General features: G+C 43.8%; 3 protein-coding genes across 8 annotated transcripts in view; 2 read left to right on the top strand and 1 right to left on the bottom strand.

The window, feature by feature from the left end:
* TAF5 (TATA-box binding protein associated factor 5) overlaps window positions 1–9385 on the top strand; it is a 21838-nt gene extending 12453 nt beyond the window's left edge. Inside the window, exons 7-11 of the mRNA XM_032786087.2 lie at window positions 2213–2342; window positions 4197–4361; window positions 5156–5333; window positions 5856–6033; window positions 7522–9385. Of these exons, the coding sequence (XP_032641978.1) occupies window positions 2213–2342; window positions 4197–4361; window positions 5156–5333; window positions 5856–6033; window positions 7522–7739 (869 nt within the window). The 3' untranslated portion in view covers window positions 7740–9385. The remainder of the gene's footprint in view (window positions 1–2212; window positions 2343–4196; window positions 4362–5155; window positions 5334–5855; window positions 6034–7521) is intronic.
* Window positions 9386–11851: 2466 nt separating this feature from the next.
* On the bottom strand, window positions 11852–15996 carry ATP5MK (ATP synthase membrane subunit k). The gene is made up of 4 exons (XM_032786105.2): window positions 15897–15996; window positions 13791–13888; window positions 13609–13703; window positions 11852–11946 (listed from the first exon to the last, which is right to left on the bottom strand). Exons 2-3 carry the CDS (start codon window positions 13875–13877, stop codon window positions 13611–13613), a joined length of 180 nt encoding a protein of 59 aa, XP_032641996.1. The 5' UTR covers window positions 13878–13888; window positions 15897–15996; the 3' UTR covers window positions 11852–11946; window positions 13609–13610.
* Window positions 15997–16084: 88 nt separating this feature from the next.
* Window positions 16085–25897, top strand: part of PDCD11 (programmed cell death 11) — a 45191-nt gene continuing 35378 nt past the window's right edge. For 2 of the 6 annotated variants that reach the window (XR_004374435.2, XM_032786082.2), the window contains exons 1-6: window positions 16846–17398; window positions 19019–19130; window positions 20673–20804; window positions 23236–23403; window positions 24399–24560; window positions 25199–25322. Coding sequence is in view for 5 of the 6 variants with exons in the window: in XM_032786082.2 (XP_032641973.1) it covers window positions 17223–17398; window positions 19019–19130; window positions 20673–20804; window positions 23236–23403; window positions 24399–24560; window positions 25199–25322 (874 nt within the window). In the remaining variant the exon portion in view is untranslated. Of the gene's footprint in view, window positions 16238–16845; window positions 17399–19018; window positions 19131–20672; window positions 20805–23235; window positions 23404–24398; window positions 24561–25198; window positions 25323–25897 lie in introns of those variants that run through there. The other 4 variants (XM_032786080.2, XM_032786079.2, XM_075072942.1 and 1 more) reach the window with 3 other exon arrangements.

Below are 25897 nucleotides of genomic sequence, written 5' to 3'. Positions count from 1 at the left end.
CACCCAGCCTTCTGCCCTGCATCTCCACAGCCCTATTCCTCTGCCCTGATCCCTGAACCGCCCCCACCCCAGCCTTCTGCCCTGAACCCTCTCCCCCAGGCCTCTGCCCTGACCTCTGAACCTCCCCCCGGTCTAGGGTCCCGGTGAACAGAACGCCAGTCTGGCAGTGAGCTGAGCAGGCTGGCAGTGTAAGATCAGCCATTTAATTTAATTTTAAATGACGCTTCTTAAACATTTTGAAAACCTTGTTTACATACAATAGTTTAGGTATATAATATAGACTTATAGAAAGAGACCTTCTAAAAACATTAAAATGTATTACCGGCACGCAAAACCTTAAATTAGAGTGAATGAATGAAGACTCGGCACACCACTTCTGAAAGGTTGCCGACCCCTGTATTATATAAACACTTTTTCTGCCTAGCACTAAGATTAGTTTGCTGATTCAATTGTTTACCTGATCAGGTTGCTCACTCAGCTTTTTACCTGGCTGTTCTCTTAACTTGCTAGACAAGCAGGCATCTTTTCATGTGTCCCAACATCTAAAATACACATTCTACATATTACATCCTACACACCTAAGAAAGATATGAACAAATTGGAGATAGTCTAAAGGGGAGCAACGAAAATAAGAGGGTTAGAAAACCTGACCCGATGGGGAAGAGTTGAAAGAATTGTGTGTTTAGTGTAGAGAGGAGATGACAGGAAAGAACATGATAACCTTTTATGTATCTGAAGCCTATTATAAAGAGGACAATGAGCAATTATTCTCCATATACACTGAGGTTAGGACAAGAAATAATTGGCTTCATTTGCAGTAAGGGAGACTTAGGAAAACCTTTTTAATATGTAACTTAACCAGTCCCAGTGCTTAACTATCCTTATAGTTATGTAGGGAGGTTGTGGGGTCCCTGTCATTTGGAGGTTTTTAAGAACAGGTTAGTCAAAGAACAATCAGGTATTGTCTAGATATACTTAATCCTGACTTAGAGTATGGGGATGGATTAGATGACTTCTTGAGGTCCCTTCCAGCCCTACATTTATCAGAATTGTACACTAAATTTGGATATCTTGTAACTACTATGAAAAATCAGATTTTGTGTTTTGCAGGAGACTTGGTCTGGTCACATTGTGGTCAGGTTGATGGTTTTGTAGAGGCGCAGAGTACCAAAGGAAGATTTCTTATCCATGTTGCTTAAGTGATGAAAGACTGAGCTCTCAGTCGGTAACTTATAGACTGAAAGCTAACTACTTATGTTGGGCATGTGTAGCTATCAATAAAAAGTTCTTGAAATCTAAAAACATGGGTGAGTGGCAGGTAGTTTAAAGCTTTCTAGGGAGAGAGATAGAAATCTGGACTCTTTGATAGGATATCAGTCTTTCAGGATAGAGACTGAATGGTGGATAGATCAGAAATGGCTTTTCTGAGGGTTAAACTAATTTTAGATGTTCTTGGTGAAGTGTACAAAACAGAATGGCTATCTGGAAAGAAGGTTCAAAACAATTCTAAAATGTCTTCTGAAAATGCATGCTTATAGTATAATATCCCCATCCAGAAATATATTTGCATTTTTTTTCAGTGGTGGTTATATAGGGTAGTATATCGCAAATTCAAAGATGGACCTTCTTCAGATTCGTCAAAGCTGTAACCTAAAGGTTCTCACTTAAATCATCTTAATCACTGTTTCCTTCACAACAGTCCTCAAGAAATTGCCTACATTTGTGCGCGATGTAACTTTTGAGCCTAAAACCTACAGGCTACTCTAGCCTAAACATTCCTAATGTTTCGTAGCTGGTGTTGAATATTAATTGTCTATGAAAATAAGAAGGATCTTTTGTCCACTTCATACTTGCAACGAACACCAAGAAGGACAATATATTGTGCTCAAATCATATGTTTGTTGTATAAATGCAGCAGAGAGTCCTGTGGCACCTTATAGACTAACAGACGTTTTGGAGCATGAGCTTTCGTGGATGAATACCCACTTCGTCAGATGCATGTACATGTACCGACGAAGTGGGTATTCACCCACAAAAGCTCATGCTCCAAAACGTCTGTTAGTCTATAAGGTGCCACAGGACTCTCTGCTGCTTTTACAGATCCAGACTAACACGGCTACTCCTCTGATACCTGTTGTATAAATGTAATTGACAGCCAGCATAGATTAATTCTACATGTGTGTTGTAAATGGGAACCTCTGAAATTTTACAGATCTCAGTCTCATAGACAAAGAATCAGATGATGTCTTGGAGAGGATCATGGATGAGAAAACAGCAAGTGAGTTGAAGATTTTATATGGTCACAGCGGACCTGTCTATGGTACCAGCTTCAGTCCTGATAGGTAAAATGTTTTAAAAATTCCCTAGAACAATACTTTTTAAGTACTAATGAAATGTTAGTTGCTATAAACATACCTAATGCAGCTTTTTCTATAAGTTGGGACCATACTTGCACATGCAGTTCATAATGGTACCTTTGCATGTGAGTGTGAAGGTCTGATCTTATGAGAGTCAGTGCATCTGCTGCATGGTGCTGAGCATTTTTAACTCCCCTTCAAGTCGGGGGAGTTGAGGGTGCTCAGCACCTTACAAGTTCAGGACTTACGATCACTAATTATACAATCTTATCTGAAAGTTATTTTAACTGAATATGTAAATAGTAAAGAGCAGAAATGTTATGGCAGCATTTATTTAAGTTATGGGAATGACAAACATGTTATGCTAATATCCACACCTCTCCCCCTCTCCCTCTATCATCAATTTTGCTACTTTGCCTGTCGTCATAGCTCTAACCTTTATTCTCCGAATGCATGGCAGTGGTAGTCTTGCATAGAAGGCATTTTTAAAAGTGTGCATTTATAAAGATTGCTGTGGTGGTTTACTGGAAACTGGTTTAAAACACTCATTTATTCTCTCTTTGTTATGTAAACACACACTGAAATGCATAGTAGCAACATAGTAAGCAGCCTTGCCAAGAAGCAAACCATAGAGCATGAACTGGAAATGCTATAGCCTATAACTAAGGCTGTGAGATTGTCACTGAATTCACAGATTCCGTGACTTTCCATGACTTCTGCAGCAGCCGGTTTGTCTGGCTCTGGGGCTGCCCGAGGAGCTCAGGCACTGCCCGTGTGCCCCTCCCTGGCAGCAGGAGGAGTTTGAGTGGCAGGCTGGAGGTTGGGGCATGGGAGGGGCAGTGCATACCTTGGTGGGGCTCCCCGAAAGCAGCAATATGTCCCTCCCTCAGCTCCTAGCTCCGCATGCTGCCTCCGCCTGCAGACACCACCCCTGCAGTTGCCATTGGCTTCTGTTCCTGGCCAATGGGAGCTGCAGAGCTGGCAGCATGCAGAGCTAGGAGCTTAGGGAGGGACATGTTATGGCTATCCCAGAAGCCGGGTAGGGAGCCTGCCAGACTGGCCACCCCTCCTCCTCCTCCTCTGCCAGCACCAGCAGTTGTTCTGGGCTGCTTGCACCCATGGCTCCCCCTGGACATCCCATTCATGGTGCCCCTGGCCCCTCACACCCTGCCCTGCACACTTGTGTCGCCCCCAGGCCTCCCCCCCCAGCACTCGCAGCCCTAGGGAGCTGTTCCCTCCCTCCCTAGGACCAGGGCACTCCCAATATTTAGTCAGGGGTATAGTACAAATCATGGACAGGTCACAGGCCCTGATTTTTTGTTTACTGCCAGTGACTTGTCCATTCCTTCTACTAAAAATACTTGTGACTAAAATGTAGCCTTACCTATAACTTAAGAGTGGAGAATGTGAACAGGATGTGAATTCTAATGAAAGACCCTATAAGGGAATTTTGTCATTTTGTTCAGGATTATATTTTTAAAACTGATTCTTGACCAATTATAAGTGGTTTATCGGTAATTTTTTGGTTCAAACTGATAAGTAGGATCCCTAATAAAGACACGGTCACTTTCTCGTAGACTTGTCTTACAGTATTTAGCAGAATCAACAATTAATTGTCCCTTTCTTTGCATGCAGTGTCCCAATAGGACTCCGTCTGTATCAGTTGTCTCTGAATCCAATGAGGGCTCAGATTCTACAGTAAATGCCACGCAACAGCTGGTCAATGAGTGGTACAATTATCACAGACACACTAGTAATCTTACACTATTTGTGCAGTATACACCCAATGTTCTGACAAAGTTCCATACACTGTATTTCTCCTCTTTTGCTCTGTAACAGGAACTACCTCTTGTCCTGTTCAGAGGATGGCACTGTCAGATTGTGGAGCCTTCAAACATTCACTTGCCTCGTGGGATATAAAGGACACAACTATCCAGTGTGGGATACACAGTTCTCTCCCTATGGATATTACTTTGTATCAGGTGGACATGACAGAGTGGCTCGGTAAGAACCAGGATGCAGGAGCAGTGCAAGCAAGCTAAAAGTATGGGGGGAGGCTCCCACCTGTGCCTGAATTGTGGCCCCGTCCCCTATTGCCACCCTTTCTCCCTGAGGCCCTGCCCTCGCTCTGCCCCTTCTCCCCAAGGCCCCACTCTCTACTCACTCCTCTCAGCCTCCTTTGCACACCTGTCTCCAGTTGCTCTCCTTTACAGCCAGTAAAAAGTGGGAAGGGCTATGCTCTTAAAAGTGATGGGGCCATGGCCCTCTGGCTCCCCCTGTTCCGGTGTCCCTGCCTGCATGGGCTTTCTACTGGGATTGTATAGTAGTACAAATCTCTGCATACAAATCCCCCCCACCCCTCCACACACTTTTAAGTAACCCCTTGATGCTAGTAATTGGTATTTCCTATCATGCATCCCATTATTGGGAATGAGTTTTATCACACTTTGTGTAAAAATTAGTGTCTTAATTAATTTACTTTTTCACTTTTTTATACAGACAGCATTAGCTGGGGCATCCCTAAAGAGACAGTGTTCCCTTTTTTCCAACCATCTGGTTAACTGCATATCCCTATCCCTTCATTTAGTAGAAACTATTGCATCTTTTCACTTGCTTTTTTGATGGTCACAGTTGGAGCACTTCTTTTGCTTTGTTTTGGAGAAGGATTCTCTTCTCTTTTGATAACTCCATAAATGGGTCAGCTGGAGGCGCTTGCATAATAAGCACATATCAGATTTCAAGCTTCAATAGGGTTCTCATTTTTTCTTTAGTCTTATAAACTATTCTCTTCTGTTAAGCCTGTGGGCTACAGATCACTACCAGCCTTTACGAATATTTGCTGGTCATCTTGCTGATGTCACTTGTACCCGGTTTCACCCCAACTCCAACTACATTGCCACGGGCTCAGCAGACAGGACTGTACGACTATGGGATGTTCTGAATGGGAACTGTGTAAGAATCTTTACCGGACATAAGGTAAAGGAATGTCAAAGGCAAGATGAAAGTGCTTCACTAACAGTACATGGTTGGTGCCCTGTTGGTATATTTTATTTACATTTCTAATAAAATATACAAAAAAAAAGTCTGTTACTCTACATACTTTGACTAACTTCCCCCAAAAAACAAATAAAACTTCCTTCCGTCACAAACATCTGTTCCTATTAAGCACAAGTAAATAGTACACCGTGAAGGTTAAGAAATTTCAGACTATTTTGAATCAAGTGGGGTGGGATCCGGCTTAATTGCCTTTGCTGATCACAACTATGATAATGTGGGCAAGAAGAGAAGCAGTCTCCTAAGTAGGCAGATTCCAAGCCATTTAAATAGGACCGCTGCAAAGAAAAAGATGACCAGTGGCTCAGTTACTATATGTTAAACACACTTATGTTTAATTTGGGGGGCAAAGGTTTGAAATTAATACAGCTTGACTCTTTTTTGAATGCAAGTAGACTTGTCTAACTAATTGTTTACTCTCCAACTGGATTTTTTTCGTTACAGGGACCAATTCATTCACTGGCATTTTCTCCTAATGGACGATTCCTGGCTACTGGAGCAACAGATGGAAGAGTGCTTCTCTGGGATATTGGCCATGGTTTGATGGTGGGAGAGTTGAAAGGGCACACTGATACAGTCTACGCACTCAGATTCAGTAGAGATGGGGAAATTTTAGCATCAGGTATGACGCTTGGGCTTTTGTTCATTGGAAAAAAGTACTAGAATGATGATGATTTTGTGTGACTGAGCTATCCAAATCTGTTGTCCTCATTGTGAAGGATCAGACAACTGCAAAATATTGGTCAGTAAGTAGTAATGAAGTTATACTTCACAATTTTGTATTAGCAACTTTGTAGGGCAGCAAGTATGATTCCTTACCGCAGCTCAGAACTGAGGCACAGATGTTAACTTACTTAAGCAAGGAACTACCAGAATTCTGTGGTAGAATGGGAAACCATCCAGTACTGTGCTATAATCCTAAGACCATCCCTCCTTTAAAGCTGAGCCCCTGTTGAAACTAAATATTCCTTTTCTTTATCAGACTGAATTTCTTTGGCTTATTTAGTTAGCAGCTGAATTTCCTTCTGAAAACTTCTAACAATTCAGCAGTTGCTTCAGTGGAGTTTGAAAATACTTCCTTTGCAGATGTTGAGCAGCAACCCTGGGTCTCCAGGCAGTGATCAGCACAAAATGTATCTAGGCTTTCTGAATAAGTAAAAAAGATGGTAATGTTTCAAGTTGAAGTACATTTTACTCTTTATTAATGGGTTGGTATGTAAAGAATAGGAATGCTTAGCAGTGTTTGCAGTCACGGTAGGTAACTGTGGTGCCAGGTACCAAGGGTGAGGAAAAGATGCAGTACAAGGGGAAAGGAACTGGAGTTTGGGGGACAGGGGAAGATTTTCCCAGTTTGGGAACTGGGGTGGGGGGATCAGGAGTGGAGGGGTTGGGGAGAGGCACAAGAGCTCTCTCTAGTCCACACTCCCTCCAGAAGTCCATGGAAGGTGAGAAGATAGGATTTGAGTACTTAACATTAAGGTTACAGTGTTCTTTTAATATAGTTCTTTGGATCTAATAATTATATATGATAAAAATACAGAAAACAATTGTATTAGAAAGGTATTACCAATTAGACTCTAGAGTGAGTTTTTTATCAGAGTCAATTTGTAAAGTAGATCTGAAGAAAAGTAGTTCCTTCTGCTTTACCCACACGTTGGACTGTGTTAAGGCCCCATCCTGCAAATACTTATGCACGTGCTAAACTTTACTTTTGTGAGTAGTCCTATTGAAGTCAATTTGTTTGCAGCACTGGGCCTTAAATTTAGAATGTTATGAACAATCCTGCAATGGCAGGAACAAGATGAATCTTAGAGTGGTAGCTGTGTTAGTCTGTATCAGCGAAAACAAGGAGTCCTTGTGGCCAAATAAATTTGTTAGTCTCTAAGATGCCACAAGGACTCCTCGTTTTTTGCTTATCTTACTAGCTCTAATTATATTATCTTACCTTGCAGCTCTGTTTCACCATAACTTCATCACAATTCAATCTATACACTATGGTTTTGGTAATTGCATACTAGAGAATATTGCTGACTTTTAGTCTTAAATATTGGTTTTAAAGTTTGCACTGATACAATTCAAAGTTTTTTCTAACGCCCCACTTTCTTCCTAGGTTCGATGGATAACACAGTCCGGCTGTGGGATGCTGTGAGAGTATTTGAAGACTTAGAAACTGATGATTTTACTACAGCCACTGGACATATAAATCTGCCTGAAAACTCACAGGACTTGCTGTTGGGTACATACATGACCAAATCAACCCCAGTCATACACCTCCATTTTACCCGCAGAAATTTGCTACTAGCTTCAGGAGCATATAGTCCACAATAAACCATGAAGCTATAAGACTCTGCAAGTCAATGAAGTAAAGACCTCAGGATTACTACAGGATTTGAGACAAGAAGAAATATTATACAAATGGACAGCATTACCCTGTTGGTGGGGGAAACTGTAAACTAAGATCCCATCAATGTCTTTTCAGTTACTATTTCATATTTAGCCACAATTTGAAAATGCTGGAAATTGACAAGACATCACAACTTTAAGGGAAGGAATTGTTATGGTGCTTTTGAATTTTTTTGATAATTAGGAAATGGCTGTCACTTCCTTATCAAGAGAAATGGTAATGGGCTCTGCTGAAACTTCAGTTTTTGGAAAGGGTCCCAGTACATGTTCTTGAACAGTTTTTTTAAAAGCACTTAGTTTACTGTTGGCAAACGTTTAATCAGCCTGTGACAGGCAAAAACTATTCTAAATTAATCTCTTCTGAAATTATTTGGTGAACTCCTCATAACCTTTGCTGAGTAGCAAGTTTTTGTGGTCAGATTACCTTTTCCATGCCCTACTTGTGGGAAAGGCCTGTGATTTTACCTTTATTTCTTTGATATATAATGGCCTGGATGATTTTCAAACTTCTTTGCTTGTTTTATACCCTAGACATGCAGCTTTTGACATCACTGCATTTTCCAGGGTGGCTAAAAAAATCATGACTTGCAAGTACCAAAGTAGTAAAAACTAAGCATCTGTAAGGGCAGAAGGGACTTTGAGATAACAAAATACTTTCATCACCTATTTAAAAAGTGATCGGTAAAGGAAAAATATTGGGCTTGGGCCCTTTTACAATTTAGAATCTGAATTTTTTTTAAATCCGCTTATGTTTTGTCTGAGAAATTCAGGATCTGCAGAAGCTAGAAAATTAAGGAGAGAAGAGAAGTGAAGAGACAAGAGATCGAAACTACTGAAAGTTAATATTTATTTAAATTCAGTTAAGTCTGTTAAAAGACTCAACTTTCATCCCTTTTGTTAAGGTGCCCTTCTCCCAGTAAACATCACTGAAAGTACCTACAACTCCTTCTGCAGAACTAGCAGACCTGAGATTCTTGTATTTCTAAGGTAAAACACAAGCAGAACGTTTGTTTTTTAATCCCTTCTTGTGTTTTTATAAAAGTTGAAGCAGCAAAAAGGCCCCATTTTCCAAATCGTTTGCAGGTTACCTGGGAGGAAAGTGCTATTCACCATCCTCATCACTTCATTTAGGGAATTAGAGCTCATAGGCCATATACAGTAATCTAATAAAAACAAGGAAAGTAAGATTTGACATTTCTAAGGTAAAGCTAGTGGGGATCCCTCCTCCCCAAAAGCAGCAGCTTTACAGAAAGTGCAGAAACTTAAATCAGTAGGACTTCACCTTGAAAAACAATTAAGGAAGAAAGCTTTGAAAGTACATTAACTTTGAGTCCCTTTTTCAATGGATGAGTTGGTATGGTACTTGTACTTCAATTAAACCTTCTCTCAGTGCTAGACAGGAGCAGTCAGACTTTAATTCAAATACAGTAAAATCAAATATATGAAACACTTGACCTGCAACAGGAAGCAATTACAACTTGACAGCTAAAAAAAAATCACTGCCACATTCTGCCTTTGTATTTTGTACAGTTTTATACTTTTGATATTTTATAATAAAGACTAAAAATATTGTGCATCTTTTATTGGACTGTATGTTACAGTAGGACATTAATTTATTTCATCTTGTTGCAACAGAAGCAGGTCCAACCCTGAGAAAAACATGCTAGCAACCTCCCAAGAGAAATGGAGAAGTAATTTAGTATGAAGAGAAATACAGTTAACTGTTTCAAATAGAACATTGTGCATTAAACCTCTCCTCCTCCCCCCCGCCACACACACAAAAAAAGCCTTACCCCTTTCTCTGACATCAGTTATGTATAACATGGTCATAATATCTCTACTTGACAAGCAACAAGTGGTGGGAGAGGAGAGAATACATTGGTTTGGATTCAAAATGTGTGGAAAGGAGGGGAGAGGTTTGGAGAAAATGGGTGAGTGGACTAGGGTGAAGAGAGTTATGATCTTCTTAACTCTAATAATCTTCTCACTTCCCCTTTCTATTCCCCCTGAGCCCCTTCCTCTCAAATCCATTCCACTCCTACCATCTCCAGCCTCTTCCTTTTTGTTTTTCTACCCAATACATTTTTTTTCACCCTCATTTTATAAAATGGTAGGAAAGCTTGAAAAGGAATGGACAGGGATGATACTGCAGAGGAGGCTCCCTCCTACTCCCCCACCCCCAAGTCAGACCTGTTCCACATGCAATAGGTGAGCTATGAGAGTATTGGTGGCAAAATTTTGGTTCCATGCATTATTTCTAGAATTCACATATTATGGAGTTGTAATTTTCATAATTAATAGAAACCAGTTTCCAGTCCTTGAGCCCTGCTACCTTCCCACCCAACTTTTGCAAAACACTTGATTTTTTCCTTAATCCTGTGTTCCAGATTAATTGGGGGGATGGGTTGGGGTTAATCAAACAATTCATTTTCTCATTATGGCTGAGAAACATCTTTTCACATTTTGAAAATTTTTATTTTATTCACTAACTTAACTAGCTTTGCCTAAAAATTTCAGTTTTACACTTTTATCCTAGCTGGAAAAATCTTTATACATAATTCTGTATCAACAGCTGCAAGGCCATAAGTCTTTATAATTTGTTTTGTCCTATGTTTCCAGGTGGGATGTTCATTCCAGTTGTAATTGCATGGTGCTGTCTCCCTCTAGTGGTGGCTGAGGATGTAACACTAGCAAATTTGTGAACTGCTCTAACAGGTGTCATAGGTTCAGGCCCTCTTGATGACAATGCAGCAAGGGGCAGGGCTTGATGTAATCCCCATGAGCTCTGATGTCCAGAAATGGGAAAAAGGGTATGGGGGAAGGTAGAAGGAACATAAGAGTAGAGGTAGCATGAGAGGAGGAGATAAGGACAGGAAAGAACTAATGAGGCAGCCACAAATGTACAGCCAGAGGACAGAAAAGGGTAAATGTCCCTTCCAAGGTGGGGAGAGAGGAGACTTACAGTTCTGAGTGCATTTAAATTGAATGTTGACCCTTAAATGCTCACCCATCAAGAGGAAGGCAGGTCCCCCTACAGGTTAAATAATCAGGACCATCCAAACATCTTAAATGTTTGATTAAAACAGCATGAGTTTTAAAATGATCCCATGAAATTTCATGTTAACTTATGATTTTGGAAATCCTGAAGTTAGCAATAGTGAAAATGAATCACAACTAATACAAAAGTGAGGTGGGGAAACAAAGCAATCCACTCAATCAGTGATGCTGGAGTTGAGAGCAATGGCACTAGGTCTACTTTAGCCCCCAGCATTATTTTGAAGGGGTAGTTCTTAAATGGAGTTGCTGTCCTTAGTTTGGCTCCTGGGAGATTCCTGATTTTGGCTGCCATCCTTAGAGCTACCAGGCACCTGCCATAAATCTATTTCTATGGTCAGGCAGTTACTTTCCCACCCCCACAAAGGAGGCCCTAATGCAATGGAAGATAGCCTTAAAGAACAACTGAGCAACCAAGTGTGAAAAGAGCAGCCAAAGCAAGCTCCATGTGGTCAGAACTAGCCAGCTTGTCCTTGGGTGACTAGAGAAGTGGAAAATCAGGACTTAACCATATACCCAGGCAGTAAAGCATGGAGAAACTAGAATTCTGTAAGCTTGGAATTTCTGAACACCTTAACACAGAGAAGAAAGGTCTTTGGTAAAGACACACCACCAACCCCTGCATGTCTGAACAGTGTAAGAGTCAAGTCTATCAAGGCTAAAGTACGTCAAACACTTAACTTGTTTTCATAAAGTAGTTTTAAGGAGCTGCTTCCCCCATTGCACCACTTGTCAGCAAGAGAGCCTTTGAAGCGCTATTAAATACCTTTATATTCTTTCATGAATGAGTTACTACTGGTGTTAAAACCATCCTAAAATGCGTACTTAATTATGCTTCCTTCACTCAACTATAATAGTCAGCCTTGTTTTATACAAATATGATAGTCCAAGAGCACTTTACCTCCATCAGGAAAGCAGTATGGTTTCAAGAGCTGAAAAAAGTCACCTGCATCTTATATTTTTCCTATTAAATAAATGAACAATGATGTTTTGTTTGTTTTATTGAAATGTACATAACAGTACATCAACTCGTTTCCATTGCAATACAAGATCCAGTACTAACACACATACCAGCAATCTGCAGAGAGAAAAGATTTAGATTAATATTATAACTTTCAAACAAGCAAATGTTGCTCTGTGCTACTAAATAGGGTCTAGGTAGTTCCCCCCGCCCCGCCCAAAAAAAGTTAAAGGTAAGCAACTTTAAGAAGAATGTCCTGTAATATGCCTTGAGCAGAGAATGCCAGTCATGCAGTGGACAGCTGAGCAGGAGACCCCTAAACCCTACTTCACTGATCCATTTCTACATCTAGCTCTTTTCAAGTATTTTATGTACTAAGGTCAAAGTTTAAGTCTAGCCTTTTTGTGATAGTTCTCTTCAAAGGACTAAGTTTTTCATAATGCAGACTGGACAGTGCTTTGCATGAATGCAAGAGTTTGTGTCTTGATAAATGTGCTCAGTAAGTCAAACTCTGTTCATATGTTAAGTGATGGTTTTATTCAGCAGTTAAGAAATGCAAGTACACCTCTACCTCAATACAACACTATCCTGGGGACGAAAAAAAAATCTTACCGTGTTACAGGCGAAACCACGTTATATCGAATTTGCTTTGATCCACCGGAGTGCACAGCCCCCCCCCCCGCCCCCCCAGAGCACTGCTTTACTGTGTTATATCCAAATTTGTGTTATATTAGGTCACATTATATCGAGGTAGAGGTGTACTTCTATTACTGCATAGAATGTTTAAAGAGCTCATAAAATTTGGCCTAAAATTTAGGGTTTTTAAAAGGCTAGCAGACAATTCATTTTCTCATTACGGCTGAGAAACAGAGAGCTCATAGAAAAAAAAAAAAGTTAAAACACTGCATTACAAAGTCAAGCACTCAAGATTAGGAAATGCCAACATTAAGGTTACTTGTGCAACCTTAAAACAACCCACTTGCACCTATACATCAGAATGCAGTCCTAACTATATGATCACATTTTTCCACAGGACCCCTGCCTCTTTCAGTGTACAGAATAAAGAATGCTCACTTAATGTGCAGCTATTTTGTTAAATGACTAACATCCATTCTGTGCAATGAATGAGGCAGGGGTCCAGGGGGAGGCGGGGAAGGAAGACAGCATCAGATAATTAAATGGTAACATGTGATGGGGCCAAATTAAGGTTGTACAGGCAACCTTAATTCGGACATTTCCTAATTTTGAGTACTTGACTTTGCAACTTGAATGTTCTTTTAGTGTAGTTTGTGAGTAGTTTCCTATGTTCTTTAAAAAAAGCAAACTGAAAACCCCAGAAATGCCATCATGTGGCATCAAACCAACACTCAGATGGTTCATCACCACTGCATGGACTTCTGCCACTTGAGCTAACAGAGTAACTGATAGCAACAGGAGGTTGTGACCAGTACTAGATGGGGATGAGACTTTGCCAGGGGGTTTCAGATATTTGGTGACAGCAGGAAAATGGTGAGACTCAGGTATCTTGGGTTCTCTTCAAGGCTCTGGAGGGGAGTGTGCTCTAGTAGCATAGACTTTGCTCATTTCCCTCCCCACTCCAAACTGTCCCTATGCCAGTCCTGTCTCTGCACACCTGGCTCCTCATCCTGGTCCCATTCTGCACACCTCGCCACCATTAATAGCCTCTCTCACTCCGTATTCTCCACATCTGCCATCACCCCTACTTGCTCAGGGGAGGGACTGAATTTCTTTTGGGTGCTATAAAAACCAGCCACTTACCACTATTTTTCTGTCACCGCTGGAGTTTGTTTCTTAGGCTTTAGTTTGAAATATAAGATGACCATGGCAATGCTTGCATATGTAGCTATTACACACTAGAAAGAAAAAAGAAAATTAAACTTGGATGCTTTCTAAATCACCCTTGAACTGTGACTGTTAAGGGCAAGTTAACTAGTACATACATTCCTTCGGCCCGTTATGGTGTAGGAATTGAAGTATTTCTGAATACCAGTGAACTTGTGCTCTATTCCAGAGTCATGTCCTGCCATGGTTGCTGGTCCTAGATGCAATGGACAAGTTAGTATGTCTATATTCAGGTGTATATGCTGGATAATTCAGCAGATGACTAGTACAATGATTACTTGCAGTGCTACCTCAGTAAGTTTTACATCTGGGGCTCCCAGTGCCAGCTATTGAAACTTTTAATAATTATATTTAACAGAGCCTTGGATATACGTAATACAAGTAGATTCCTGTGCATTTAGGATTGCTCTATCTGGAAACAGAAAGCAAATGATTCAAGGCAGAGGTACAGGTAGCTATATGAAAGCAAATAAAGGCAAATTACTAAATAACGAGGGTTTTTGTAGATGTATGAAAGGGAAAAACCAAGAGATTTGTGCAATATGCTTATGATTTTTAAGTACTTTGGGGTGAATTTTTAGATGTACATTTTCATTCTCCCTTTTTGAAAATGAAGATTTCTCAAAGAGTTCATGAAAAACACTGACATACTTGGCTATAGATACATTGAAAAAAAGCAATGCACCACAATCCCTACCCAAGATAAACCTTGCTATTTCAGTTCTGAATGCCTCCTGATTATAGACTAGCAATCCCACAAATTTGTTTAGCAGATTACTGAAAGATTGCACCACATTTTATTCGTCTCTTACCATGTCTAAGTGCGGATTTGTGATCCTGCAGTAACTCCAGTTAACTCAATATTACTGTAGAATATTAGTCTAGGAATTTTAAGTTTTTCCCAGGACAAATGTTTGGTGTTTACACTAGGGTTCAGCCCAATGCAAACTTGCCACACAACTTTAGCGGTTCACCAGATGAAGTCACTCCATTATCACTGTCAATAAATGCCTCTTCTCATCTACTGCTATTACCAGAAGAACTTCATCACCATCAAGACAGCTGATGGACCATTCTATTCCTAATCTACATCTCTGGTGTAAATCTGGAGCTTCCCCAGGTTTTGGTATGTAGCAGTGGAGAACCCCCAACTTTCAATGAGCTCCCAAAATGCACTTCCAGTAGCTTTATAGCCTAAGGATAAGGGTCACCAAGTCAGCATAGGTTTAAGAGGGCAGGATCATCACTCTTCCCAGCCTTTCCCTTTCATAGGGGATCTTACACCAACAGTCACTATTGTTAAAAGACCCTAGACAGAGTTAGTTACTATGTCAGATGGTTTGTAGATCACTTGGAACAAAGATATTAACAGGCAGATTCTGCTTCTTGGAAAATTCCAGGTGCCCTTCTTAGCCAGTTCCGCTCCAGCACACTCCAAGCTTCATCAGCTCCCACGACAGGTGTTGCCACTTGCTGCACTAAAAAGCCAGATGCACCCACAACTTCACTTTCTCAACTCATTCCATCCCAGATGCAACAAGAAGCCTATTTCTGAATCACTGGCATGAGACTGACGTTATCTAAGAGTTCCTCTAAACCAAAAACTAACATAAATGGGAGGAATTTCACCTCCTCAGTTCCAAGCTTTGCTTCTCCGAGGATGCTGAAGGCGCTGCTGCCCAACACTGGCCTGTGGGTTATTCTGCGGGAGAGGGGACAGCGCAGCTACCAGGCTGGGCTGCCAAGGGAATCCAGGCACCTACAAATGCTGTTGTGGCAGCTTCATTTACTCCGTTTGTTGTGCCCGGCAGCAAGGTCCAAATGGATCTCGGCCTTCGGCTACAGAGCGAGGCGGGGCCCGGGGGAGCGGCAGGGACCGGGCAGCCGCCCCCAGACACAGAGCTGGGCCCCTCCTTCCCCCAATCCAGGCCTGCCCAGCCCCGCTTTGGCGCGAGCCAGACGCGGGCTGGGGGCGGTCAGGCTGGCTACAAGCGGAGCGAGACCCTCTGCTGCGCAGCCAGGGGACATCGCCCACCCGGCTCGCTGGCAGCGGGAGCCTGGGCAGCCGCGCTGGGAATCGCGGCCTGACAAGGGGTCACAGGCGGCTCCCTGGGCCGCCGCAGCCCCTCGGGGGGATCGAGCCGCAGGGACCCAGCGCGGCGCCAGCCACACGCGTAGAGATCGCAGCCCTAAGCCGCCCTCACCTGCCGCGCGCTCCCCCGCAGTAGCCGCTCCGTGCCCTTCGCCGACTCCAAGTCCACAGGCAAGATGGCGCCGGGAAATCCCGCCTCCTCGCAGACATGCCTCTCCGGATTGGACAACACGGTCCTTACATGAGGAGATGACGTGCCGTGAGGATTGAAGATTGGCTTTCGAGGATGTCCATCAGCCGATGCTCCGCCTCCTTCCCCTTGATTGGCCTGAGGCTCACTAGGCGTCTCTGGCCTCTCTTCCCGTTGTGAACAAGAGGTTTCCGTTTGGCCTTGTGCTCCCGCTAGTGCTTCCGGGTTATGGCGATGGTGTCCCACGTGTGGTGCTGAACGAGGTGAGGGAGTCTGGCTGGGGTGGGCAAACTACGGGCGCGGGACTGTCCTGCCCGGGCCCCGAGTTCCTGGCCCGGGAGGCTCGGCTCGCTCGCTCCGCCACCGGCTCAGTGCCCGGGGTGGCGGGGTTGTGAGCTCCTGGGGCAGCGCGGCTGCAGAGCCGGCCCTCACCTGGTGCCTTGAGCTGCTTGGGGGCGGCGGCGGCGGCGGCGTGGCCCAGCAGGGAGCAGAGGGGGTTGGATAGAGGGCAGGGGAGTTTGGGGTGGTGGTCGGGGGCCAGCGATTTGGATGGTGGTTGTGCGGGGAGAAAATGCGGAGTTGAATGGGGCAGGGGTCCCGGGAGGGCAGTCAGGAAGCAGGGGTGGGGGTTGGATGGGGCGGCGGGGGTCCAGGGGCAGTCAGGGGACAGGGGTGTGTGCATGGGGCAGGGGTCCCTGGGGGGCCGTCAGGAATGAGAGGAGGGGTTGGATGGGGCGGCGGGGGTCCAGGGGCAGACAGGGAGCAGGGGTGTGTGGATGGGGCAGGGGTCCTAGAGGGGCTTTCAGGGAACAGAGGGTTGGATGGGGCAGGAGTCTGGGGTGGGGGGCAGATAGGAGGTGGGGTCTGGGCCATGACCACCTTCCCTAACTGGCCCTCCATACAATTTACTAAACCTGATGCAGCTCTCAGGCCAAAAGTTTGCCCGTCCCTGGGCTAGGGTTGTAGGAGCCAGGTAGGGCCCAGCCCCATGTGGGAGGGAGGGAGGGAAAGCACCACAGCTCCAGCCCCCTGGCCCAGCATGGAGCGAAGGGAACCTCCCCAGGGCCTGGCTGGAAGGAGAGGGAACATTCCCAGGGCTGGGCTTCTGGGGTAAAGGGACCCTGATGTGCGGACCCTGATGTGCAGCGCCTGGCAGGGGAGTCCCTGGGTAGTATTCCTCTAGTTCCTTCTTCTCCTCTGCGAGCAGCTGAGTTCAGTGCTGCTGGCCTTGGCCAAGGAGAGGAGCACATGCATTGGGTCCCCTCCTGTAGCCCTGAAGTAGCCACTCCTGGAGACTGGGAGGGGACTGAGCCCCCAGCAGGGAGGGTCACTGGACTGCAATCCTCTTGGTTTGGGAGCTGGTTTCCCTGCAGAGCTGGGGATAATGACAGGTGGGGTGTGCCTCAGAGTTCTGTGGCCCAGAGGTCAGTTTATCCCTATTGCACTGGGTCCCATTGACCTGTTTTTCTGTTTCTCATTGTCTGATATTGCCTGAAGTATAACGTACTTTAGATTAGTTTCTCTACCTTAAAGGGAATTTAGCTTTTTTTAATACAGCAATTTACTTTGCACATACTTGATTATATCCTTTCGCCAATATTATGCTGCTGCCTCTGGAATGAACTGTGAGGGGAAACTGTTGAATGGTGCATAACAGCATCTCACAGCAATTTAGACAGGAAGTAAAGAAGCTTACTGTATACAATTGAAGCAGCAGGGCGATATTGGGGGTGTGTGTGTAAAATATAATGACGTAAATTGTAGTTTGTCTATGATACTGTGTGACAGCCTTTATACATGTGCAAACGGAAGTGCTATGGCATCTTAACTGAGCACAAATGGTCCGGAACTCTGTTTTATCTAAAAAATGACACTTCAGGCAGCCAGTGGCCCCCAACAAAATGCTAAAATGCGGGTTCAATACTGACTCAAAAGAGTTAGTTACGCCCACGCATCCACTAACGTGTCAATACCAATTCCTGCAGCTGCTGTGGTACTGCTATGTTTGAGCCCTGGCCTACGCACTACAAAGTTTTGTTGGTATTGATATGCCAGTTAGGGGCACAAAAAATGACACCATCTATCCAATGTAGCTATGCTGGCCACCTCCATAGACACATCTGTGCCACCAAAAGAGTGCTTTTGCTGGCTCAGCTAATGTTGTTGTGAGGTGCGGGGGTGTAGCTATGTCAGTAGAAGAGCTCCTGCTGGCAATGCTGCTGTTACACTAGGGTGACTCTTCTCGCATAGCTATGCTGGCCAAGGCTCTGTAGTGTAAACAAGCCCTGACTGCTTAGGGTTGTGAGATCTGACAAGATCACTGCCCCAGGCAGTATGTCTGAAGGCGTGTATTGTTACTCGACTGTGGAGATGGTGCTTCACCTGTTTCACACAAGTGTGCAGATAATTCCTTTATTAGGAATCTCCTCAGCAAGTTTCTAAGTTTTAAAATGTCAGGTATACCAGGTTCTCAGTTGTCAGTGAAGACTAATATGGTAATGTTGGTGAGTAGAATACACCTCTACCCCGATATAATGCTGTCCTCGCGAGCCAAAAAATCTTACCATGTTATAGGTGAAACCATGTTATAGGTGAAACCACGTTATATCGAACTTGCTTTGATCCACCAGAGTGCGCAGCCCCGTCGCCCCGGAGCGCTGCTTTACCACGTTATATCCAAATTCATGTTATATCGGGTCGTGTTCTATCAGAGTAGAGGTGTACTAGTGAAAAGTTCTGGTGACTGATACATGTGTATAACCTGACAAAGAGCTCCGTAAGATTGAAAGCTTGTCTCTTTCACACAGAAGTTGGTTTAATAAAAGAGATCACCTCACCCAACTTGTGTTTCTAATATGGGTATAACTGTCATTTTCAGATACACTGAAGTGTTCTCAGAGGCCTATATTTTGTCTTCTAAGGATCTATCTATCTTTTGTCATTTACTAAAAAAGCCAAGGGTTTAGTTTCCAAGATAATTCCTTCTCCTGTCTGATGTCACAACAATTGGAGATTTCACTCCTGTGTTTTTGCTTTCACCACAGAAATACAAACATGGCATCCATAGAAGAAAACTTCCCTCGAGGTGGCACCCAGAAAAAACCTTCAGAGGGAAAGGCACCCAGGCGACCAATAGAGCAGGATAACTTATTTGATGTGAGTTGTGTGCATATGCTGGATGAAACTCTCTGAGAGCTATTTTACTGCCAATTAGCATAAAGACCTAATTCTGTAGTTCTTACTCCCATTGGTGAGGGAGGGATAGCTCAGTGGTTTGAGCATCGGCCTGCTAACCCAGGGTTGTGAGTTCAATTCTTAAGGGGGCAATTTGGGGTTTTAGTTGGGGATTAGTCCTGCTTTGAGCAGGGGGTTGGACTAGATGCCTCCTGAGATCCCTTCCAACCCTGATAGTCTATGATTCATTCTGATCATGACAGGTTTGTCTGAGTGAGGGCTGCAGGACTGAGCCCCAACATTCTTTTTAGTACTTGTGACTGGTCTTCATTGTGGAATCCATGATTGTCATGACTTTTGACAGGTGTTTGTCCCTGGGTAAATGTGATGGCAAACCATTAATCAAACATAATTGATCAGGGTTTAACTTTGAAATATCTCAATGGTGACTGATCTGCTTTTAGAGGTAAGAGCATCTAGAGAGATGTGGTAGACCAAATCCAATTCTGGTGTAAGACGTAGAATTCAGTGGTGCTGTGCCGGGGTTAATTCGATCTAATATGTTTCTCTTGTTCCTGTGCCTAATAGAACAGGATGCAGGACATCCTCTTCTACCTCCCCCTCACTCACACCCCATTTTAATATATCAATTACTTTGCTATTTCTAACCAAATTATTTCAGACTTAGCAGTACAGAGCTGCCTCACTGAGGGCTCTGGCACCGATCCAACAAAACACTTAAAACATGTTCTTAACTTTAGGTGTAGTCGTCCCATTGACTTCATGAGACTGCTCCTGTGCTGAAAGTTAAGAACCTCCCTCCTTAAGTGCTCTGACGAATCAGGGTCTATGTCCATGCTAAGTGTGAGGTTTTAAGGTTTGGTTGTGGTCTACACTACAGACCTATATCGATATAACTACGTTGCTCAGGAGTATGAAAAATCCACACCCCTGAGCAATATAATTATACTGACCTAATCTCCTGTGGAGAGTGCTGTGTTGGTGGGAGAGCTTCTTGGGGACCTGGATTAACTGTGCCAACAGGAGAGCTCTCTCCCTTTGGTATAGAACGTCTTCATTAAAACGCTACATCTGCACTGATCCAGCTGTTCCAGTGCAGTGTTTTAAATATAGACATGCCCTCAGAGACTCTTGAGTTTTCTCTGCAAATGAAGGCTCAAAGGTGGTGGTGGTTGTTTCTTCCCCGCCGGAGGAAGGGGAGAAAATGTCTTTTTCTGCTTGTTTTAACTCAAAAGTTGTTGAACGGTTTTGCTCAAACTGGTCGAATGTATTCATGCTTTAACCAAATATGTTAAGTTTCAGCCCAAAGGGAGAAATGTTGAGAGACCTATATATGACTGAACATAAGAGTTTGCAATAGAAATTTCCTTCTCACCCTTAACTCTAGCATTTCCCCCTAATCTAGGATGGCTGATAACTGTTGTGCTCCACAAAAGAGGAGCAAAATTATCTCTTCTAATTCTCTTGTCGTCTCCCGCTCCCCCCTTTTAAAATCTGCCTTAGACTCAGTATGAAGAAGGATCCCAGAAAAGGAAGAGAATACAAGAAGATCAAGGAAAGGGGAAAAAGCTCAAGGAAGAGAAAAAGGAAGCCATTAAAGCTAATGCCAAGGATTTTGAACTTCTCACGGTTGAGGTTTGTGAATGAGTGTTCAGATAAGTCTTCAAGTAGCTAAAAGGTTGTTATAAAGAGAAGGGTGATAAAGTGTTCTCTTTATCCACAAGAAGTAATGGTCTTAAATTGCAACAAGGGAGATTTAGGTTAGATATTAGGGAAAACTTCCTGACCGAAAGGGTAGTTAAGCACTGGAACAAATTACCTAGGGAGGCGGTGGAATCTCCATCACTGGAGGTTTTTAAGAACAGGTTAGAGAAATAGCTGCCAGGAATGGTCTAGAAGATAATACTTAGTTCTGCCTTAGTATGAAGGGCTGCACTATGTGAATTATCAAGGTCCTTTCCAGTTCTACATTTCTATTCTTCTGTGATTTGTGTATTTTGACCTCCATTGGGTCCAGTGCAGCTATGAGGTTCCTTATTCCTAGGCCTGTCTCAGAATCACCAACCTTTAGGTAAGGGAGGGCTGGACTCCTTTTCACAACCTCTGCTTCGCAAGAAGGAGTTCAGTGACATGTAAGAAATTGTACATCTCCTCCGAGTCTTCTGCAAGCTAATGAAGGCAGAGTATTATCACTTAGAACTGTCCCAGGTTGCAGAATTAACTGCTGCAAAAAGTGACGCTAACTGCAATAAAGTTCTGATCATTAACAAAGGCTGTATACAATCAAAATCATCTCCACAGAGAAGTGAATTACTGAGCTGAATGCTTCTGAGGTCTGCTGAGTCTGTATCTCTCTGTTTCCTTGCTATCAGATTGGTCATAGTCAAATTTCGTTTCCCTCTCCATTTGCTGCACACTTCATGATTCTGAACAGGGGCTATTGTCCAGCTCTCAGTTCTGTGGCTGCTATTCCATCCTCCCCACAAGCACGTTTAACCCTTGATGACCTGTTCTCTCTATCACTCAACTTCCTTTGCTTTAAGTCGTACCTTAGAAAGGAGTTGAATAAGATGAAAATGTAAAATACAAAGTGGTCTCAAGAAGGTAGATCAGGAGTGTCTATTCTAACTGTCTCCTGTCACAAGAACAAGGGGACACTCAAGTTAATTGAAGGTAGGAAATTCAAAACCTCTGAAAGAAAACACTTTTAAACAACATGTGATTAAACTGGAACTTGTTTCCACAGAAAGTCATGGGAGCCAAGAACTTAACAAGTGATTAGATATTTACAGTAGAACCTCAGAGCTGTGAACATTTCGGGTGGAGGTTGTTTGTAACTCTGAAGAAAATGTTATGGTGGGTCTTTCAAAAGTTTGCAACTGAACATTGACTTAACAGAGTTTTGAAACTTTACTATGCAAAAGAAAAATGCTGCTTTTAACCATTTTAATTTAAATAAAACAAGTGCAGAAATGGTTTCCTTACCTCGTCAAATCTTTTTTTAAACTTTCCATTTATTTTTTAGAAGTTTACGTTTATCATAGTACTGTACTTAATTTGTTCGTTTGTTCGTTTGTTTTTTTTTGTCTCTGCTGCTGCCTGATTTCATACTGGTTCCAAATGAGGTCTGTGGTTGACCAGTCAGTTCGTAACTGGTGTTGGGTGTTCGTAACTCTGAGGTTCTACTCTATATGGATCTCAAGAATACCAGAATTGTTATAATTAATGATGACAAAAATTTTGGAAGCAATATTAAACTTTGTGCTTCAGGCGTTAGGACAAGACCTATGTGGCAGACTGGTCATCCTATGTCTGCCCACAACTCTGGTGATTCTTACGTTTTCCTCTGAAGCATCTGGTTCTGACCACTGTTTGGGATGGGTTACTGGACTAGGTGGAGCTTGGGTCTGATCCAGTCTGACAATCTCTGGGCTTGTCTTCACTACCGCAGTACATCGGCACAGCATGTAATGCATTGCCTATGTTGACGGGAGAGTGCTCTCCCATCAACGTAATTACTCCACCTCAACAAGAAGCAGAAGCTCTGTAGGTGGGAGAGCTTTAAGTTGATGTAACTTATGTTGCTGAGGGGGGTGGTTTTTTTCACACCCCTAAGCAATGTTAGGTTCATCAACTTAAGCGGTAGTGTAGACAAGCCCTCTGTATTCAGTTTGGAAGGTGGAACATATAGCTTCCTTCATGGTTGCTCCATAAAAGGTTCTATAGAACATGCTACTGCAAGAGTGTGACAGGTTTTCTGGTCTAGGAAGCTCATGTCCCCATCAGTCATTTCTGCTCCCAGCACTGACCGTAGGAAGGGCTGTAGTCCTGTTTCTAGATTTTTGCTACTTTCCACTGACCTTTTAAGAAGGCTGCTCCTGATTGCAGTATGTCAGTGGTGGCTTGGTAACTCGCAGAGTCCTGGTAGTGATTTGTTTCCTGAGTCTGGGTGGTAAAAGGTGCTGAGTTTTTCTTGACTTTCAGTAGTTTATTTTTTCAGTCTCATTAGACACGTAACTCTGTGGCTTGCTGAGATCCACCAACTGCTACTTTTTCTTTCTTCCAGGCCCTGAGTGAGGGGATGCTGCTGCTCGGCTGTGTGAAAGAGTCTAATGACTTCGAGTTAGTGATCAGTTTGCCTAATGGACTCACTGGATTTGTGCAAGTGACGCACATTTGTGATGCCTACAGCAAAATGCTGAATGAGCAAGTGGCCACAGAAGAGCTTCTGGAGGTGCGGGGAGTCCTGAGCTATAATGTGTGTTCTGGGACTGGGTAAAATAAACGGGGTCTTGCAAGCAGAGACCCAGCGGGAGAACCCAGTTTCCACTGGTGTACAGGAGATTCTGATACCTTCCTTGTCCTGCTCTCGTTTCCTTGGCCAACAGGCCCTGTGAATGCTGAAGGCAGCATGTTCAATCCGCTGCTCAACAGCAACCATCACTGTACACCCCTCCCTACTTAAGGAGTTCCCAGAGCTACTATATGTGATGGGGGAACTTGAAGGATGAAGCTGGGGATGTGTTTGAGAGAATCGTTTACTTTCCAGCAGGGATGCAGAGGACTCTGTCCTCTTCCCCAGCCCCTATGCAGGCCCCTGCCCCCCAAGATGGCTTCTATGATGTTCTGTGCAGTGTATTACCAGCTCATGCTATGGCAGATAGGTATTGGAGAGACTATGTCCCTTCCAAGCAGCCTACGTAATTCCCTGATGACACAGATGTTCCAAAGAAAGAAAGGGAGATAGTCCATGTGCACGTTTATATTTCCCCTTCCCACCATCATCCGTGCCTGTTTATAACTGAATTTTGAGAACGGCAAGATGCTAATATCCCATTGCTCTTTTCTTACCTTTTACCTCTTTGCTAATGGGAGACCTGAGACTGGGATCATAATCAGCTCTGGTGATGAATCTTAATCCTGACCTGTAGCACTTCCTGCTGTTCAGCCTGGCAGCTGTGTTGAATCCTTTGACCTCAGCCTTGTAACATTACATGCATCTTTTATTGTGCGTGTCCCCCGAGTCAGGCTTGAAACTCCAGGCAGGAGCACAAACCCACTGTACCCAGGGGCCCTGGTCTTTGTGACACTTAGCTGCTGCTGAAAATAGAGCTTTCCTCTTGAGTTTGGGTTTCAAAAGCCTCTTCAGTGACAAGTTCTGGTCTTCTGCATTATTTAATGTTAATGATTTTATGGTTTTTTGTGATCTTTAACTGTCTTGCTGTTTAGGATTTGAACTCGCTGTCAGACCTGTACCCTCCTGGAATGCTGGTCAGATGCACCGTGACTAGCATGGGGAAAACCATGGATGGACACCAGAGTGTCAAGCTGTCAATTAACCCCAAAGATGTCAACAAGGCACTGAACACCACAGCTCTTAGATCAGGCATGGTAGGTGTTCTGGGTGCACCGCAGCCTCCCTGCGCTTTGGAGATTGCTTCCCCCTTGGCCTCACGTCTCCTTGCATGAATTCAGTTTTGTCACTGCATTCAATTAAAGCAAGGATCTGTGCCTTTTCTGGTGAAATTCGTCTTGGTAGGAAGTGTAGTATAGTGGGTAGAACGCAGGCCTGAACTGTGACTCGTGAGATCTGTTCTTCTGCCACTGGCTTGCTGGCTCTTGGGCAAGTCACTTAACTACTTCTGCCTCAGCTTCTCCATCAGTAAAATGGGGATAATACTTACCTGACCACCTCACAGAGGTGTTGGGTGCAAGAGAATAATTAACTAAGCTCACAATTTCACCAGCAGTGTGGGTGCCTGTTTTTTTTTCAATGTCCTGATGTTACCAGAGCTTCAGGAAGCCAAGAATCCCCTAGATACGTGCCTTGTTTGGACGAGAGGACAGCTGAGACCGCATTGTCAGAGGAGCCGTGGTTTAATGTGTCCAATGCAGTGGGGGGAATTCCAGCATTCTGACCCCAAGAGAGAAGGAAATCTGAGTGCAAGCAACCTGTTGACAGAATTGTTCTCCTTGCCGATCTAACCGCTCCTTTATATTGTTGAATTGTAATGTTTCCCTCCCTGCAGTTGCTCTCTGGCTTGGTATCTAGTGTGGAAGATCACGGCTACCTCATAGATATTGGAGTCAGTGGTGCTAAGGCATTTCTGCCTCGTCAGAAGTCCCAGAGTTACATCAAATTGGCCAACAAAGGTAAGGGATGCAGCAGGAGATGGAGAACTGGCTAGTCAGAGAGCAAGGATGGGACTGGAGCCTTTCACCTCTAGCTTCCTGGCTCAAACTTAGCTCAAGTCAGGGGAGATCAGAAGTCTCTGCTGACGAACGGTTGTGCACAGGCCATTGAACAATGAGCTGTTGGTTGTCAGTCCGTTTCGTGATTGACTGGTGTCCTCCTTGTAAACACCTCCATCCTGACAGGCACTAGTCATTCTGCATGTTGGACGATTTTGCAGAGAGACCCGGGTTCAAATGGAGATGAAAGGGGAGAGGTAGTGCTCATTTCCCCCACCCTGAGAAGTAGTCCCATGGGTCCTGATTGAGGCACATTGGCAGGCTGGTGTAGGAGAAGCGTGTGCTGCAGCTCCCCGCACTTTGCCTGTCCTGAGGATTGATTGGTGTCCAGGATTGTCTAGATAGCCCCTTCCCATAGCACTAAATCCACACCCATCTGAAATCAACCGACCAAGTGGCAGTTTCCTGGTACTTGTGCATGTGCTCCAGAGCTGTATTGGTAAAAGTCCCTAAACACACTAGAACAAAAAGGCTCT

Source organism: Chelonoidis abingdonii, chromosome 16, assembly GCF_003597395.2.
Source record: "Chelonoidis abingdonii isolate Lonesome George chromosome 16, CheloAbing_2.0, whole genome shotgun sequence".
NCBI classification, from domain to species: domain Eukaryota; kingdom Metazoa; phylum Chordata; order Testudines; family Testudinidae; genus Chelonoidis; species Chelonoidis abingdonii.
Note: the sequence above shows the minus strand (reverse complement) of the source record. Positions and strands in the feature narration are given on the sequence as shown.